This window comes from Carcharhinus amblyrhynchos, chromosome 34 (genome assembly GCF_965287045.1).
Source record: "Carcharhinus amblyrhynchos chromosome 34, sCarAmb.v2.hapA, whole genome shotgun sequence".
In the NCBI taxonomy this organism is placed as follows: domain Eukaryota; kingdom Metazoa; phylum Chordata; class Chondrichthyes; order Carcharhiniformes; family Carcharhinidae; genus Carcharhinus; species Carcharhinus amblyrhynchos.
This window is the reverse complement of record NC_137357.1, coordinates 8,503,695-8,518,831: the sequence shown is the minus strand read 5'-3', so window position 1 is coordinate 8,518,831 and position 15,137 is coordinate 8,503,695. Positions and strand designations below refer to the sequence as shown.

At 42.4% G+C, this 15,137-nt stretch overlaps 1 protein-coding gene across 1 annotated transcript in view; it reads left to right on the top strand.

The window, feature by feature from the left end:
- Positions 1-13,060, top strand: part of LOC145361261 (scavenger receptor cysteine-rich domain-containing protein DMBT1-like) — a 61,268-nt gene extending 48,208 nt beyond the window's left edge. Inside the window, exons 14-19 of the mRNA XM_080216892.1 lie at positions 46-360; positions 719-823; positions 1,803-1,901; positions 5,730-5,834; positions 6,537-6,668; positions 12,963-13,060. Of these exons, the coding sequence (XP_080073018.1) occupies positions 46-360; positions 719-823; positions 1,803-1,901; positions 5,730-5,834; positions 6,537-6,668; positions 12,963-13,060 (854 nt within the window). The remainder of the gene's footprint in view (positions 1-45; positions 361-718; positions 824-1,802; positions 1,902-5,729; positions 5,835-6,536; positions 6,669-12,962) is intronic.
- Positions 13,061-15,137: the final 2,077 nt, after the last annotated feature.

The window sequence follows — 15,137 nt, the reverse complement described above, 5'->3', positions numbered from 1 at the left end:
CCTGGTAGATCAATTGTAATAACTAATTCTTTTGGACGGATTTAGGGCAGCGTTTGCGCCTGGTGGGAGGAGATACTAACTGCTCTGGGACAGTGGAGATATTGTACAATAACCGTTGGGGCACGATTTGTGATGATTCCTGGGATCTGGCCGATGCTAATGTTGTGTGCAGGCAGTTGGCTTGCGGCTCCGCTCTGTTGGCCCAAGGAGGGTCCCCTTTGCCCCAGGGTAACGGCGGTGATATCTGGCTGGGTGAGGTGAAATGCACCGGATTTGAATCGTTTCTGTCCGACTGTCCCTCCGCATCAGCAGCCCAATCTGACTGTGATCACAAGGAAGATGCCAGGGTGATTTGTTCCGGTAAGGACCGCTCAGTATGTGGACATGACCAATTTCCAAAAATTAGGAAACTCATTTGGCTTTTAAAGTAAATCACCAACATTTGAAGTTCATTAACGTTTGTCCAATATATCCCACAGGGCTCCATTTGTCACCGAATTCTCTTCAGGCCACACCTTCAGGTACTTAGTCTATAATACGTCATTAGAATTCGTGCTGATGTTACAATTCTTCCCAATGGTATTGGTACTATTTACAATGATCCACTTCTGCTAATTTCTGAGTAAGGGGTGGTTTCTGATTGATGGCAACATTGAAAGGGTGCAAGGGGACACTGTGTCTCTGTTAAATGTTTCTATCATCTTATTATGACGAGCAGATGCCATTCCCATACCCGTGATCGTCTGCATGACCCTCGGAGTGCTGGCAATCTTGGAACTGATCACACTGCTGGCGGTAATACTGAGAAGGTTCAAAAGAAAAGGTGAGCCTCCAATCTTACCGTCCAGCTAACACTGAAATACTGATATTGATTCATATCCTGGAGCTGCTGTTTATCCTTTCCAAAGGACGTCAGTTGAAGTCACGGAAAAAATTCTGAACCCATTTTTTGCAATTCTCATCCGCATTGGTAACTGTGAGACTAATTACAGAATCCACATAGTGCGCAAGGAACAATTCTTTTCACTGTATGCTAATGCATGTGACAATAATAAATCAAATCAAAATCTTTCACTACCCAATTTATCTGAGAGTCCAGAAAGACTCACTCGTTTTAATAATGGAAATGAAAGTTTAATTGAACTCTTTCTTAAATATTCTTTTATCTGCTGTGTAGCTGTTTTTCTCTCTCATTATCATAAGCCTCATGTCTCGTCGCCAACACTTTTCACCAGATTCTGTGCCATGTTCTTCAGTGACTTGCTGCATTCTCCAGTAATTCTACATCCAAACACAAATATTTCACACATAGTCCAACAAACAATGCACTGTTGATCTGCAGGTCACTTCTCCCTTGGAAACCATGGCCTGCTCAGTAGCACCTCCAAACTGATGTGACCACCGCAGAGGTCAGTCAAATTTCTGCCTAGCTCCAATCCAGTTGAACTCTCCATGTGGCCCGTCAGGAACGGTCTGCTGGGATTCATTTTGTCTGACACTCTACAGGATCCTACCCATACTCCCCCACCCCTCCCCCAAACTCTTCCTTCGTCTTTTCCGACTTTCTTGCAAATGGGTTCTGTTCTGCTGGAGGTGAACAAACGCCTATTACAAACACAAAAATGCACACTCAGGGATGCACCGATTCGCACAGATGCCACAGCATATCCACATTCAAACTAACTGGCTTTATCTTTGCGATCTCATCACATCTGTGGTTTGTTTTTCAGCCTCAGGCATTTTACTGTTAACCATCTTTGCAATGCAACAACATGCTGATCACCTTGCCCTCCCTTTAACAGGTCCTGTCGCTCACCACTTGGCTTCGCCTTCTGTGTCCGACCAAGGAATTTATGCAGAGATTGAGAATATTGAATCTGACCATAATTCAGGGGGTTCAGGTTTGTATTTCCACTTCTCTTTTACTCAGTCTCCACAGAACAAATGTGGCTTCTACTTAAATTCCTATTTCAAATGGTTGCATCATTTAATGGGGACAAGGGACAGTCCACTGACTTTCCAGTGTGAAATAGCCCCAACATTTTGTGATTGTATCTGCCGTGAAATGATTCATTGGCCTGGGAAGACACTTTATTTCTCAGAGAATGTGTATATTCGAAAAGAGTGTGTATATCTCCATTTACAGATATTTACAGACATTTCTAGTATCTGAGTTAGTGAACAACAGTCTCATCAGTGGAGAGCTGTCATGTGCAAAGCACCCATTTCTAATCCAGTAGGGAATAAGTGCAACAGGTGAAGATTCACAACCGGATCTTGACAGAGAGAATGGACCAGAGGAGATAGAGGAGAAAATAGGGGAGCAACTAGGCAATGTCGAACTTAATGTCACACACTTAATGATAATAACTCAGAACAGATTGGAGGAGTGCTGAATTTCAGGAACTGATAATGAACTTGGAAATATTTAATGGACCCTCTTCACAAACAATGATGCGTATCAACAATAGCTAATAATGCAACAGGTTAAGACAAATGAGAAGCCATGGATGCAATGAGACACCATGGAGGGAAAAGGGGAAAGTAAAAGTAGGCAATGCACAATGAAGCAAATATATGGAAAAGCAGAGACGGGAGCTGGGGTGAGGTGGGGGTGGGGGGCAGTGAATAACATGCTTGGATTGTGCAGAGATGTTAAGCAATTGATAATTCAATGAGACGACATTTTTAAGGAGCATGTCATAATATAGCTTAATGTTCTATTCGAATGAGAAAAAAGATGCTGAAAAGAAATATGATCAATTATTGAAGGACATGATAAAATCATAAAATCTCCGCCTTTCCATAATAGGATGGCTGATCTGATTGTGGCCGTGCCTTTCCCATGCCTGTCACACAACACGTGAATTCATTATAGATCCAAAATCTATCTTAAACAGCTGGACAACAATCAATGAGCCTCTAACTCATCTTTGTCAAAGAAAGTTACAAAAACAGACGATCGTTAGTGAGAGAAAAAGCCTCCAAATTTCAAGCTGAAGTGAAGACTCAGTACTTTAAAACTGTCCCATGAATAAATAACAAGCAACAAAAGTGAAATGATCAAAGTATTAAAGAATTGTTTCATTATTAATACTGCATAAAATAGCTGGACATGATATTGGAATTTAGATTGATCTAATTACATGAAATTAATACAAATTCAAATTGTAAACGAATAAAGCAGAGAGAATACATCTTCTGGTCTGGAAGGAATTCAACCATGTATTTTAAATGAATCAGAAGAGATAACAAAGGCTCCATGAGAGGTATTTGATAACTGATTGGAAATTAATAGATTGTCCATGTTCTCACGGATAGCTGCTTTTAAAACTACATGTAAAAAAGGAACTGTCGCCTATCCAGTTTAACATTCATGAGGGGTGGACGTGGGGGGTGGGGGTTTGGCAGGAATTAATCGAACAAATGCTAAAGGAGGAAGGAAAAAATCAATGAATGATAGAAACAAACAAATATTAATGCATAGTCAGCCTTCAAAATACAATGGCTTGCTTAAGCAACATCATCAAAATCCCTGCGGAAGTAGCAGGTTAGATATAAATAACGGTGAAGGTGCAATTTATCATGATTTCTGAAAGGTCCTTGATAAGGCATCACACATTAGGCAATTGGAGAATGAGAGTTAATCTACAGCGACTGTAGCTTAGGTTGTAACATTCTAATTTCAATGTCCAAAATTTGGGTTCCAAGTCCCACTCCAGAAATAAAGTGTAAAAACCAAGGCTGCCGTTACAATGCAGTGCCGAGGGTTTGCTCCACAGCCAGATGTTCCAACTTGGAACGAGGGATCAAAGTGTGAGGATGACGGGTAAACCTTTCAGGATTGAGGTGAGGAGAAATTTCTTCATCCACAAATTCATGACCACAAGACGTAGTTCAAGCCAAAACATTGGGTGATTGCAAGAAGAAATTAGATATAGCTCTTGGGGTTAAACAATAGGTATGGGGCAATGCGGGATCAGAATATTGAATTTGATGATCATCCATGATCTAAGTGCGTGGCGGAGCAGGCTCGGATAGCCAAATGTTCTATTCTTGTTTCTATTTTCTATATTTGGGTGAGACATTAAAGCGAGGACCTCTGTGCCTTCTCGTGTGAACAGAAACATCCCATGATACCATCTCACACAAATGCAGTGAGTATTTCACTGTGTCCTGGGCAATATCACAAAAGCAGGCAATTTGATAATTATCACATTTGTTTGTGAGAACTTACTCGGCTCATGGTTTCTACATGGCAACATCGACGACACCTCAAAAGTACTTAGATAGCGAGGAAATCTCTTTGAGACTTCTGGTAATCGTGAGATATATGGAGCTAGAAGGCAAGAAATCACATGACTAACTAGCGGCAAGAAAGCTGAAAGCACAGAGAAGGAGAAAGACTGATTGCTTGGAATGGCAGAAAAAGTAAAATGATGGCCTGCAACAACTAGTGCATGATCATAATTGAGTTTTGAGTCAAAAATTAAATTTTCTAAATTTGTCAAAACCACCAAATTGTGAGGGAGATGAGGAGGGATTTGGAACAGTTTAGTGAATACTGAGAAGAACTGAAACAAATTTCTCGAAAACATTAATAGAAATGTAGAATTGAAAATTGTTGGCAACTGTATTTCAACAACGGCAGCTGTGAAGGAGTATATATACCATGAAGTAAATTAAGGAGATGATAGATTACTCGGAATAAGAAACCATGTGGAATCTTTGAACAAAATGTCCCGAGAATACAAACACAAGGAACAATACAAATATGGGTGTAGGTTCTTCAAGCTATTCAGAACCACTGGCAGCTACATCTCGAGAATTGGAATTGTAAAGTAAAGAACTTGTGCCAAATGTTTTTTTTAGACATCGCATGTGGTGTAGAGTTTACCTTTCGTTTCAGCATATCATCAAAAGGACACAGAAGTGCAAGAGATTGTGCAAAATATTACCAGAGTTGTGGGGTTACAGTTAGCAGAAGAATTAAACAGGCTGGCTCAGTTTCCCGAAAAAAGTGATTCAAGACAAATGCACTTCCAGTTTCTGTAATTGCTGTTGCCTGATTGTATGTTTCTGGGAGCTGGGATGGTGATTCTGTATCAGAGATTATTGTTCACTGTCTCCAAAGTACTGGATCTCGCATAGTGTATTTAAATTTATTTATTTTTCACAAGTAGGCTTACATTAACATTGCAATGAAGTTACTGTGATAATCGTCTAGTCGCTACATGTTGGCGCCTGATCGGATACACTGAGGGAGAATTTGGCATGGCAAATCCACCTAACCAGCACATCTTAGGACTCTGGGGAGAAAACGGGGGATATCCACGCAGACACGGGGAGAACATGCAAACTCCACACTAGGGGACGCAAGCGAGGAATCAAACCCGGATCTATGCTGTTGTGAGGCAGCAGTGCTAATAACTGTGCCACCATGCACCCCACTGCTCTAATATGTGAGATATTACCAATAATAATAAGTTAAAATGGTGATTATTGTATCTGTGGAGGGCAGGAGCAACATCTATTTTGGATTGATTGGGGTGGTTTGAGGATTACAGTTTCCTTCTCCTTGAGCCATTTGTCCGCTTGGTGAATGTCCTCCCACAATCGTGACAGATAATAAATTCGAAGTCATTGTCACAGGCACAGTTAAGGTATTATGCTCTTGTCTGCTACATCCAAACAATCTCTCCAATAACTACCCATTTTTGTCTTCACAGTTTCCATTAACTGCCTCAATCAGATGGAATATTACACCAGTCGTAGTTTGAATGACACAGAACCTGGATCAGAAAATTCTGAAGGGAGCTTCTCCGGAATTCAATGTGGGTACAATTTCACTTGCTGCCTTCGCGCTTTTTGAACTTCACCCCTTTTGGTATAAAACCCACGTCACTCACCACCCCGACTTGGAAAAATATTACCGTTCCTTCACAATCCCGAATAGCACTGTGAGTGTACCTGCACCGTGTGGGCTGCAACATTTCAGTCAGGCGGCTCACCACCGCCTTATCAAGGGCAATTGGGGATGGAAAATGCGTACCAGTAAATGGCCCAGACAGCGACACTCAGATTCCAAGAAAGAATTTGATAAACTTACTTACAAAAAAACCCGAAATAGAAAGGAACTATGAAATAACTCGAGCAAGGATCCACAGTTTTTCAGAGTAGACTTACCTTCGAAAAGGATTGAAATACTTCTGATTTGAAAGTGAGTAATATCGATAATAGTCGCTGGTACAAAGCAATGAAAATTCCATCCATTGTGTCTTCTCACAGGGCTTTCTTTACAGACAGTGAAATAGGTCTAGTTTGAATGGGGAAGTGGGAGCAGGGGGGAGGTTGAATGTGATTTCAAAACTGGGTATAACCCAACCCAACATGACATGGTACAGTTATTCCCTGTCCGCTCACCTCACCAAACCACAGAACGCCTTCCAGAACCCGGGTAGATTGTTGCACGATAATACCATCTTTTTAAATGGTGTTTGAGTTTGGTGTTAGTGAAAATCCCTATTTCCTCGCAGGTCCGGTGCCAGGTGATTATGACTATGTTGAGGCTGAACCCGTTGACGCTCAGGACAGTCACATATTGCTGGACAGTATTCCTGAGGATCACTTCACATTGAGAGCTGCTGGCGGTGATCTCTCTGCACTCGGTGAGTCGAATTCCTGACACTCCCACAGCCTTACCATTCTACTATTCACCGGAACCTGTTTGAATTCGATTCCAATCCGCGGAGAATGTTGTTATTACAGTAAATCTAAATGCAACATGCAAAGATATCCATTTACTCGCGACAAATTGGCACTGCCAACGGTCCGGAGTACTGGAGAATGATGTTCATTGCAAAATATTTGATTTACTATTGTCACATGTACTGGAGTACAATGAACATAAGAACATAAGAAATAGGAGCAGGAGTAGGCCATCTAGCCCTTCGAGCCTGCCCCGCCATTCAATAAGATCATGGCTGATCTGTCGTGGCTCAGTTCCACTTTCCCGCCCTCTCCCCATAACCCTTAATCCCCTCTCTTATCAAGAACCCATCAACCCGCTTCTTAAAAATATTTAGCAAGGCAGCCTCCACCACTTCAACGGGCAGAGAATTCCAGAGATTCACCATCCTTTGAGTGAAGAAGTTCCTCCTCAACTCCGTTCTAAACCGCCTTCCCTTTATCTTGAGGCTGTGCCCCCTAGTCCTACTGTCTTTTTTGAGCGGGAAGAGTCTCTCCACCTCTATCCTATCCATCCCATTCATCATCTTATACGTCTCAATGAGATCTCCCCTCATTCTTCTAAACTCTAACGAGTACAAGCCTAGTTTATTCAGCCTCTCCTCATAGCTCCATCCCCTCAACTCCGGTATCAGCCTAGTAAACCTCCTCTGCACTCCCTCCAGGGCCAAAATATCCTTGCGCAGGTGCGGCGCCCAAAACTGCACACAGTACTCCAGCTGCGGCCTCACCAATGCCCTATACAGCTGCAGCAAGACCTCCCTACTCTTATATTCAATCCCCCTCGCTATGAAGGCCAGCATCCCATTCGCCTTCCTGACCACCTGCTGCACCTGCAAGCTGGGTTTTTGCGACTCATGCACAAGGACCCCGAGGTCCCTCTGCACCGTCACCTGCTGCAGTTTTTCGCCTCGTAAGTGATAGTCCTTCCTACCATTTTTCCTACCAAAGTGGACCACCTCACACTTGCCAACATTAAATTCCATTTGCCAATTTGAAAAGAATTTCCATTTGAAAAGAATTGTTTCTTGCGTGCTTTACAGACAAAACATACCGTTCATAGACTTCATATAGGAGAAGGAAAGGGAAAAATGCGGAACATAACGTTGGTATTTGAGATAGAGTGTAGAGAAAGATCGGATAATGTTTGGAAGGTCCATTCAAAAATTTGATGGCAACTGTGAAGAAGCTGCTCTTAAGTCGGCTGGTATGTGTTCCTGATGAAAGGTGGAAGAGAGTATGTCCGGCATGCCTGGGGTCCTTGAATATGCTGGCTGCTTTTCCGAGGCAGCGGGAAGTGTAGGTCGAGTCAATGGAAGGGAGGCTGGTTTGTGTGATGGACTGGTCTATATTCACAACCCATGGTAGTTTCCTGCAGTTTTGCTCAGAACAGGAGCCATATCAAGCTGTTCAATGGAACACTGGGGACACATGCTTCAAAAACAAAATCTACGAACACAAGAGCTTTCCTTTCAGCTGGTTGATCAACATCATTGAACTCACACAGAGTCCTGAAGGATGATGAGCCTCTCTGACCCTTAGTGCCAGAAGCTCATAGGTGTCTTCAACTGATCAGCTGCCCCGGCTATTTTCCTCTCTTCCTGAGCCCATTTGTTCAAACGTCCTTCAAAGCTTCCACTTTATTGAGTCTCCGACTTGTCTAATACTCTTGTTTCTCCCCTTTTTCCCTTCACATTCTCTCTGAATTGAGCTGAATCTTGTCCGTGAGATCCACCTGCTGCTCCCATGACATCATTACTGTTGAAACATTGATGACTCAATTCCCCTTGCTCCTCCCAACACCGTCTGATATTGCAAACAGTTTCTTCTCCCTCTCCAGTTTATCAGATCATTCTTTAAACTGCCGGTGTGAGCCCTGTTGTCTAAAAGCTTGCAAACTACTGCTCAATCACTAAGCTCCCTTCCCTCTCCAAAGCTCTTGTATGTCCTGTCACCTCACAAATCCATACCACGTCTTTCCTGCTACTCCACATTTAAATCACTTCAGTTAGGTTTGCGCCCTGCTACAGTACTGAAATATTTCAATTCATTGTCACAAATTTTAATCCTAATGTGTCTACGACCAAAGTAAAATGTCCTTCCTCGTCCTTATTTTGGTGTGTCACAGACCCTGTAAAAAGTGCTTCCCCAAGGTCACCCATGAACAATGTATTTGTTGGGTATATATGTGTGAAACCTTTTTATTTATTAGGGGCTGGGAAGATTGAATTCATTTCACGTAGTTGCTTTGGAAGTTATTTAAAAGATAAAGTTACTACCATATATATGGGATCCTGAGGGATCAGTGCTGGGACTTTTACTGTTTGTAATATGTAATAATTTGGAGGTAAATAAAACTGGTTTGATGATTAGTTTGTGGATGATACAAATAGTGGATTTGCGAGTAGCAATGAGGACCATCAGGGGATACTTCAAGATGTACATCAGTTGGAGACTTGGACGGACAGACGGCAGATGGAGTTTAATCGGGACACATATGTGGAATTGCATTTTGGAAGGTCTAGTACAATGGGAAATATACAGTAAATGGCCGAACTCTTAAGTGTATTGTTAGGCAGAGGGATGTGGATATACTGGTCCACAGATCACTAAAAGTGGCATCACAGATGGTGAAATTAGTCAAGTAGGCATACAGCATGCATGTCTTCATTGGCCAGGCCATTAAGTTTAAAAATTGGCAAGTCATGTTGCAGCTTTATAGAACCTTAGTTAGGCCCCACTTGGAATATAGTGTTCAAATCCGGTCGCCACACTACCAGAAGAATGTGGAGGCTTTGGAGAGGGTACAGAAAAGATTGACCAGAATGTTGCCTGGTATGGAGGGCATTAGCTATGAGGAGAGATTGGAGAAATTTGGTTTGATCTCACTAGAATGACAAAGGTTGAGGCGCGATCTGCTAGAAGTCTACAAGTTTATGAGGAGCATGAACAGAGTGGATAGTCAGAAGCTTTTTCCCAGGGTGGAAGAGTCAATTACTCGTGGGCATAGGTTTAAGGTGCGAGGGGCAACATTTAAGGAGATGTACGAGGCACTTTTTTTCGACATAGGGTGGTGAGTGCATAGAGCCCATTGTCAGGGAATGTAGTAGAAGCAGATAAAATAGTGATTTTTAAGGGGAGTCTTGACAAATATATGAATCGGATGGGAATAGAAGGATAGTGTGAGGGGTTTTAGTTCAATCGAGCAGCATGGTCCGTGCAGGCTTGGAGGGCCGAAGGGCCTGTTACTGTGCTGTAATATTCTTTGTTCGTATGTGTGTGCATGTGTGTATATATACTGCCAAAGATTTCTTACACATAAAGATAAAAGGACACTTCTAAACATGAAGCAAATTCATTCTGTCTTGTTCAATCCTGGCCTGATAGTTTCCAAAGTTGAAATATTTCATTGACTGAATTTGAGGTTAAGGGGTTGCATGATTGTCCATGGATCTCTGATAGCTTCCAGTATTGAATTGCCAGTACTTGCTGTAACAGCTGAGCTCTGTAGGTGGAATCAGTGTTCATATGGAGGAGAGAAGCTTTCTTACTGTAGCTCTACTGGTGTGAAAGTTTTAGATGGCTACTAAGTTACATTACAACAGACCAGTTGCTGCTTTTGGCAACTGTCTGAGCTAAAAGATGGCTTGAGGTGACTCTCTAAGAAGGCAGCCTCCAAATGTTTAAAGGACAACAAATGTTTATTTTCTACTTACTGACTGCATCTCTCTCCCTGACAACTTTCTGAGCCAAAGCTCCCTGTTTGCCACATTTGGTGTTACACTGGACCAAGGGATAATCTTTGTAGCACACAACATCATCAACATGTGAAAGACCAGCCATTTTCCCAACTGCAACTTTGCCCGATTCCACCCTAACCTCAGCTTAATTTGCTTTGAAACCTTCATCCTTGCCTCTGGAACCTCAGAAGCTGATTGTTCCAAATCTTCTTCCAATATTATTACTCTCTCCAACTCCTGCTCACCCATCATTCCTATGTTTTCTAACCTACATTGGATGCTACTGTTCATATTTTAAAATCCATATTCTTCCTTTCATATTCCAACAGCACCTCATCCCAATCCCTGTAAATTTCTCCAGCCCTGCAGCGTTTCTCTGATTCTTGTTTGTTGAACAGACCCGATTGTAATCGCTCTGTTAGTGCTGGTTGCGACTTCAGTTTTTATCCTTAATGTTACAAATCCATTGCCCAGAATGGACGGGGCAAACCAAAATGCATTTCTTGCTTGCTCCAAGAACCAAATTCAAAATCCAATTGAATCCAATTCAGGGTCCCCACAAGGGAGAATAACAAGATCCAAGCTGACAAGATGAGGCATTCGACCCCATCTTGGGCCGGACGTTTGATCTTAGCCAAAATATTTCTTTGACTCGCCATCCCTCTTCCCAGTTATAAGTCAAATGTTGCTTCAAGATGATCCTACAAAAGCTTAAAATATTGTATTATCTTTGCGGTGCGGTCGATCTACAAGATGATGTTATTGTCTCAGTCCCATCACTAATCTATTCTCCGTTTCTCCCCACAGAATACAGTTCTCAGTGTCACGCTGATCCCGGTTTACCATTGCCTCCCATGCCTGGAAATGATGAGGATGTTCACCCTGACACACTCACAGCTCCGGAGTTTCCGCTGCCAGTGGGCAATGATTCTGTAATAACATCTGCATCAAACTAGTAACAGCGTTATTTTATTCGCTGTTCCAGTGTTTGCAATGCAGTGGTGAGAACAGTTTGTAACGTCGGGCGAAACGTTAATCGGAGTGAAGGGTATAAAAAAAAACCATGAACCCAAAGGTAGCCATTTCAGGTGGGAATATTCTGAGTCAATGGGAAAAACTCCATTTGATATGTCGGCATGACGGCTGAAATTGCTTCAACGTGAGAGAAGGCATTTCCTTAGCATTTTTAGCGACAATCTGATATCTCAAAACACTTTACCGCCAATAATTGCTCGATTTCTTTTCATTATTGCAATTTAAGATGATCCTATGGGCCACCTTAAATGGTCCAGCCAACATGTATGGAGCAAACTCTCACAGACAGCGGATAATCTGTTGTGCGACAATTTTGATTGAATCCGTATTCGAAGGATAACTCCATAATAATTCCTCTGTTTGTTTTCCAGGTAGATCATTTACATATAGCAGAGCAGGGAGATAGGCTCTCAGTACAGTGTGTTGTCTGAAAGACGGCGCTTTCGCCAATGTAGCACTTCCTCTGTCCTTCTTGTTTTTTTTCATTCAATCCCTGAGATGGGCGTTGAACCTGCAGACTCGGAGGTGACATTCCACTGAGCTATAGTTAACAATACCCTCACTTTCAATCCTTTCATTTTAAGTTTAAAATCCAGTGGGATGTAATAGCCGGAAATATGTAACAGACTTGTCGGAAGTATTCTGTCAAATTGCACATGAACCATTCCAACTGTGTGAACCTGCTAAATAGATTTTTCTGAACTTCACTTTAACTGAATAAATTGAGATGTTACATTGTGAAATAATTAGGTTTCATTTTTCTCCGTATTTTATTTGAAACTGTCTGTGTTCTATTGAATTAATAGCCCAAAATAGAATTTATTTCACATCATTCTCTGTTTCCAATGTATGCTGCAATGCATGGATGAATCAGCTGTGATCAACGTCAAGATCAGTGCTTTTCAAGGAGTGGGTATTTTTGTAACCACTTTACGTTTCCATGTCCCGCTAAAGGATCAGAACCTGCAAGGAGTCAATTAATTGATTTGTCTGTTGTGTCGGTATTTACTGTAACTACTCCCTCCATCGCAATACATTCGCTGTCTCGACACTGCTGCAGACAAGTGATAATGTACAATGTAGCGGAAGTTTATGAATACAAATACTTGATTAAACACCTTAGCTGGAATTTGTGTCATCACCCGTGTCAATGTCTTCATTCAATCCAGGCATAGTCATCAATTCCGACATCAATATAATTCCCTTTTACTGCGGCATTTGGGAGTATGGGCAGAATAATCTGATCAGAACTAAAATTATTTTCGCACTTTAATATGGGCCTTTTATGGCAGTTTTTGGCCATTAGAATGTCTGAGGAGAACGTTTGCACCAAGGACTGTAGTATCGATCAGCGCTGAAATACCAGCATCAACCATTTTTTAAGCGCTGGAACTTCAGCACAAGCAAATCTGTTCCTTCTCTTTCACTAATTTTAAACAGCACTGGAGAACACACAAGGACTTCTACTGACTCGGAAAGAATCCTTAGCAGTCCAGAGGAAACTAGCGCGAAAGAAGGAGATGGACCCTTTCACATAACGCTATTGATGGGAGGCAGTGAACTCAGAGACGATGAAAGATGCTGAGCCCTTACCTGGTCTCAGAGAGAAATTAGTGACTCATGCAGACTCAGGCACAAAAGCACAAGCAATTAATGGGACCAATTAGGCTGTGTCGGAGTCTTCAATGCAGCGCCCCATGTGTCAAACGGAAGTATTGCAAGTCGCTGGATTTCCATTTCATGGTCTTCCAGCTGTTGGACGTTACCCCCCAGCCCTATAATTCTGGGTTAGCGCAAAGCAGGAACTTTGTAACGTCCACCACTGTCCAAAGAGACAGAGGAGGTATTAGATATCAGTAATACTGCAGGGAAATGAAAGCAAAATGCTGCAGCTGCTCGAAATCTGAAATGAAAACTTTTACCCAGCAGGCCTGACAGCATTTGTGCAGAGAGAAACAGAGTTAAAGTTTGAAGTCCATGCCACTCTTCTTCGGAGTTAAAGAGAGGGACAACTGTGGAGTAGGTGAAGAAATGTAAATCGACCAGGGATAGGTGAGAGGCAGGAGAGACTGGACAAAGGTGTTTTGGGCCCAAGACAAAGGAAACGTTAGTAGTAGTGTTACAGACTAAAGAAGGTGCTGATAATGGCATAAAATCATGGGTAAATAGCAGAACGAAGGTCAGTGCTCTGTATATTAACTTTGTATTAGCCCTGTTCCCCTTGCCACAGATGCAACCAATTCATTGAAACGTAGAAAACAGGTGCAGTGGTAGGCCATATGGACCTTCGAGCCTGCATCACCATTCAGTATGATCAGGGCTGATCATGCACTTTCAGTATCCCACTCCCACTTTCTCTCCATAGCTCTTGATCCCTTTAGCCACAAGAGCCACGTCCAGCTTCCTCTTGAACATATCAAGTCCCAACAGCCCCTGTCGTAAATATTTCCACAGGTTCACAACTCTGAGTAAGAAGCTCTTCCTCATCTCTGTCCTGAATGGCTTCCCCTTATTCTTGGACTGTGACCCCTAATTCTGCACTTCCTTAACATCAGGAATTCTTACCGCATCTCGCCTATCCAATCCCATCAGAATTTTATGTTTCTCTGAGATCCCCTTTCTTTTTTTTAGAATTCCAGTCAGTAGAAACGCAGTCAATCCAGTCTCTCTTCATATGTCAGCCTTGCCATTTCAGGAATCAGTCTGGTGAACCTTCGCTCGACTGTCTCAATAGCAAGGATGACCTTCCTCAGAGTCAGAAAACACACCTGTGCAACGCTTAAGGTGTGGCCTCACCAAATCCGTATTTAACTGCAGCAAGATATCCTTACTGCTATACTCAAATCCTCTTGCTAAGAAGGCCAGCATACAATTAGCTTTCCTCACCACCTGCTGTAGCTGGATGCCAACTTCCACCATGACAACCAGGTCATGTTGCAGTTCCCCTTTTCCTGAACTGCCACCTTTCAGAAAATTTTTAATTCAACTTTATTTCTTAGTGTCACAAGAATGCTTCCATTAACATTGAAATGATGTTACTTTGAAAATCCTCCAGTCCGCACACTCTGGCGCCCGTTGGGATACACAGAAGGAGAATTTAGAATAGCCAACTGTGGGAGGAAACTGGAGCACCTGGAGGAAACCCCCATGCAAACACAGGGAGATCGTGCAGACTCCACACAAACAATGAACCAAGCCGGGAATTGAACCCTGGTGCTGTGAGACAGCAGTGTTAACCACTGTGCCACCATCAATAATAATCTTCCTTCTTGTTTTTGCCATCAAAGTGGATAACCACACATTTATGCAACATTTGCAAACATTTGCTCACTCAGCCAGCCTGTCCAAGTCACCCTGCAGCCTCTTAGCATCGTCCTCACACACACACTGCCACCCAACTTAGTGTCATCTGCAAATTTGGAGATATTGCATTCAAGTCTCATGTCCAAACTGTTAATATACATTGTGAATAACTGGGGTCACAGCACTCAACCCTGTTGTACCCGCTAGTCACTGCCAGCTACTCTGAAAAGGACCTATTTATTTCCATCCTCTGCTTCCTGTCTGCAAGCTAGTTCTCTATCCACGTCAATACATTTCCCCAATACCATGAGC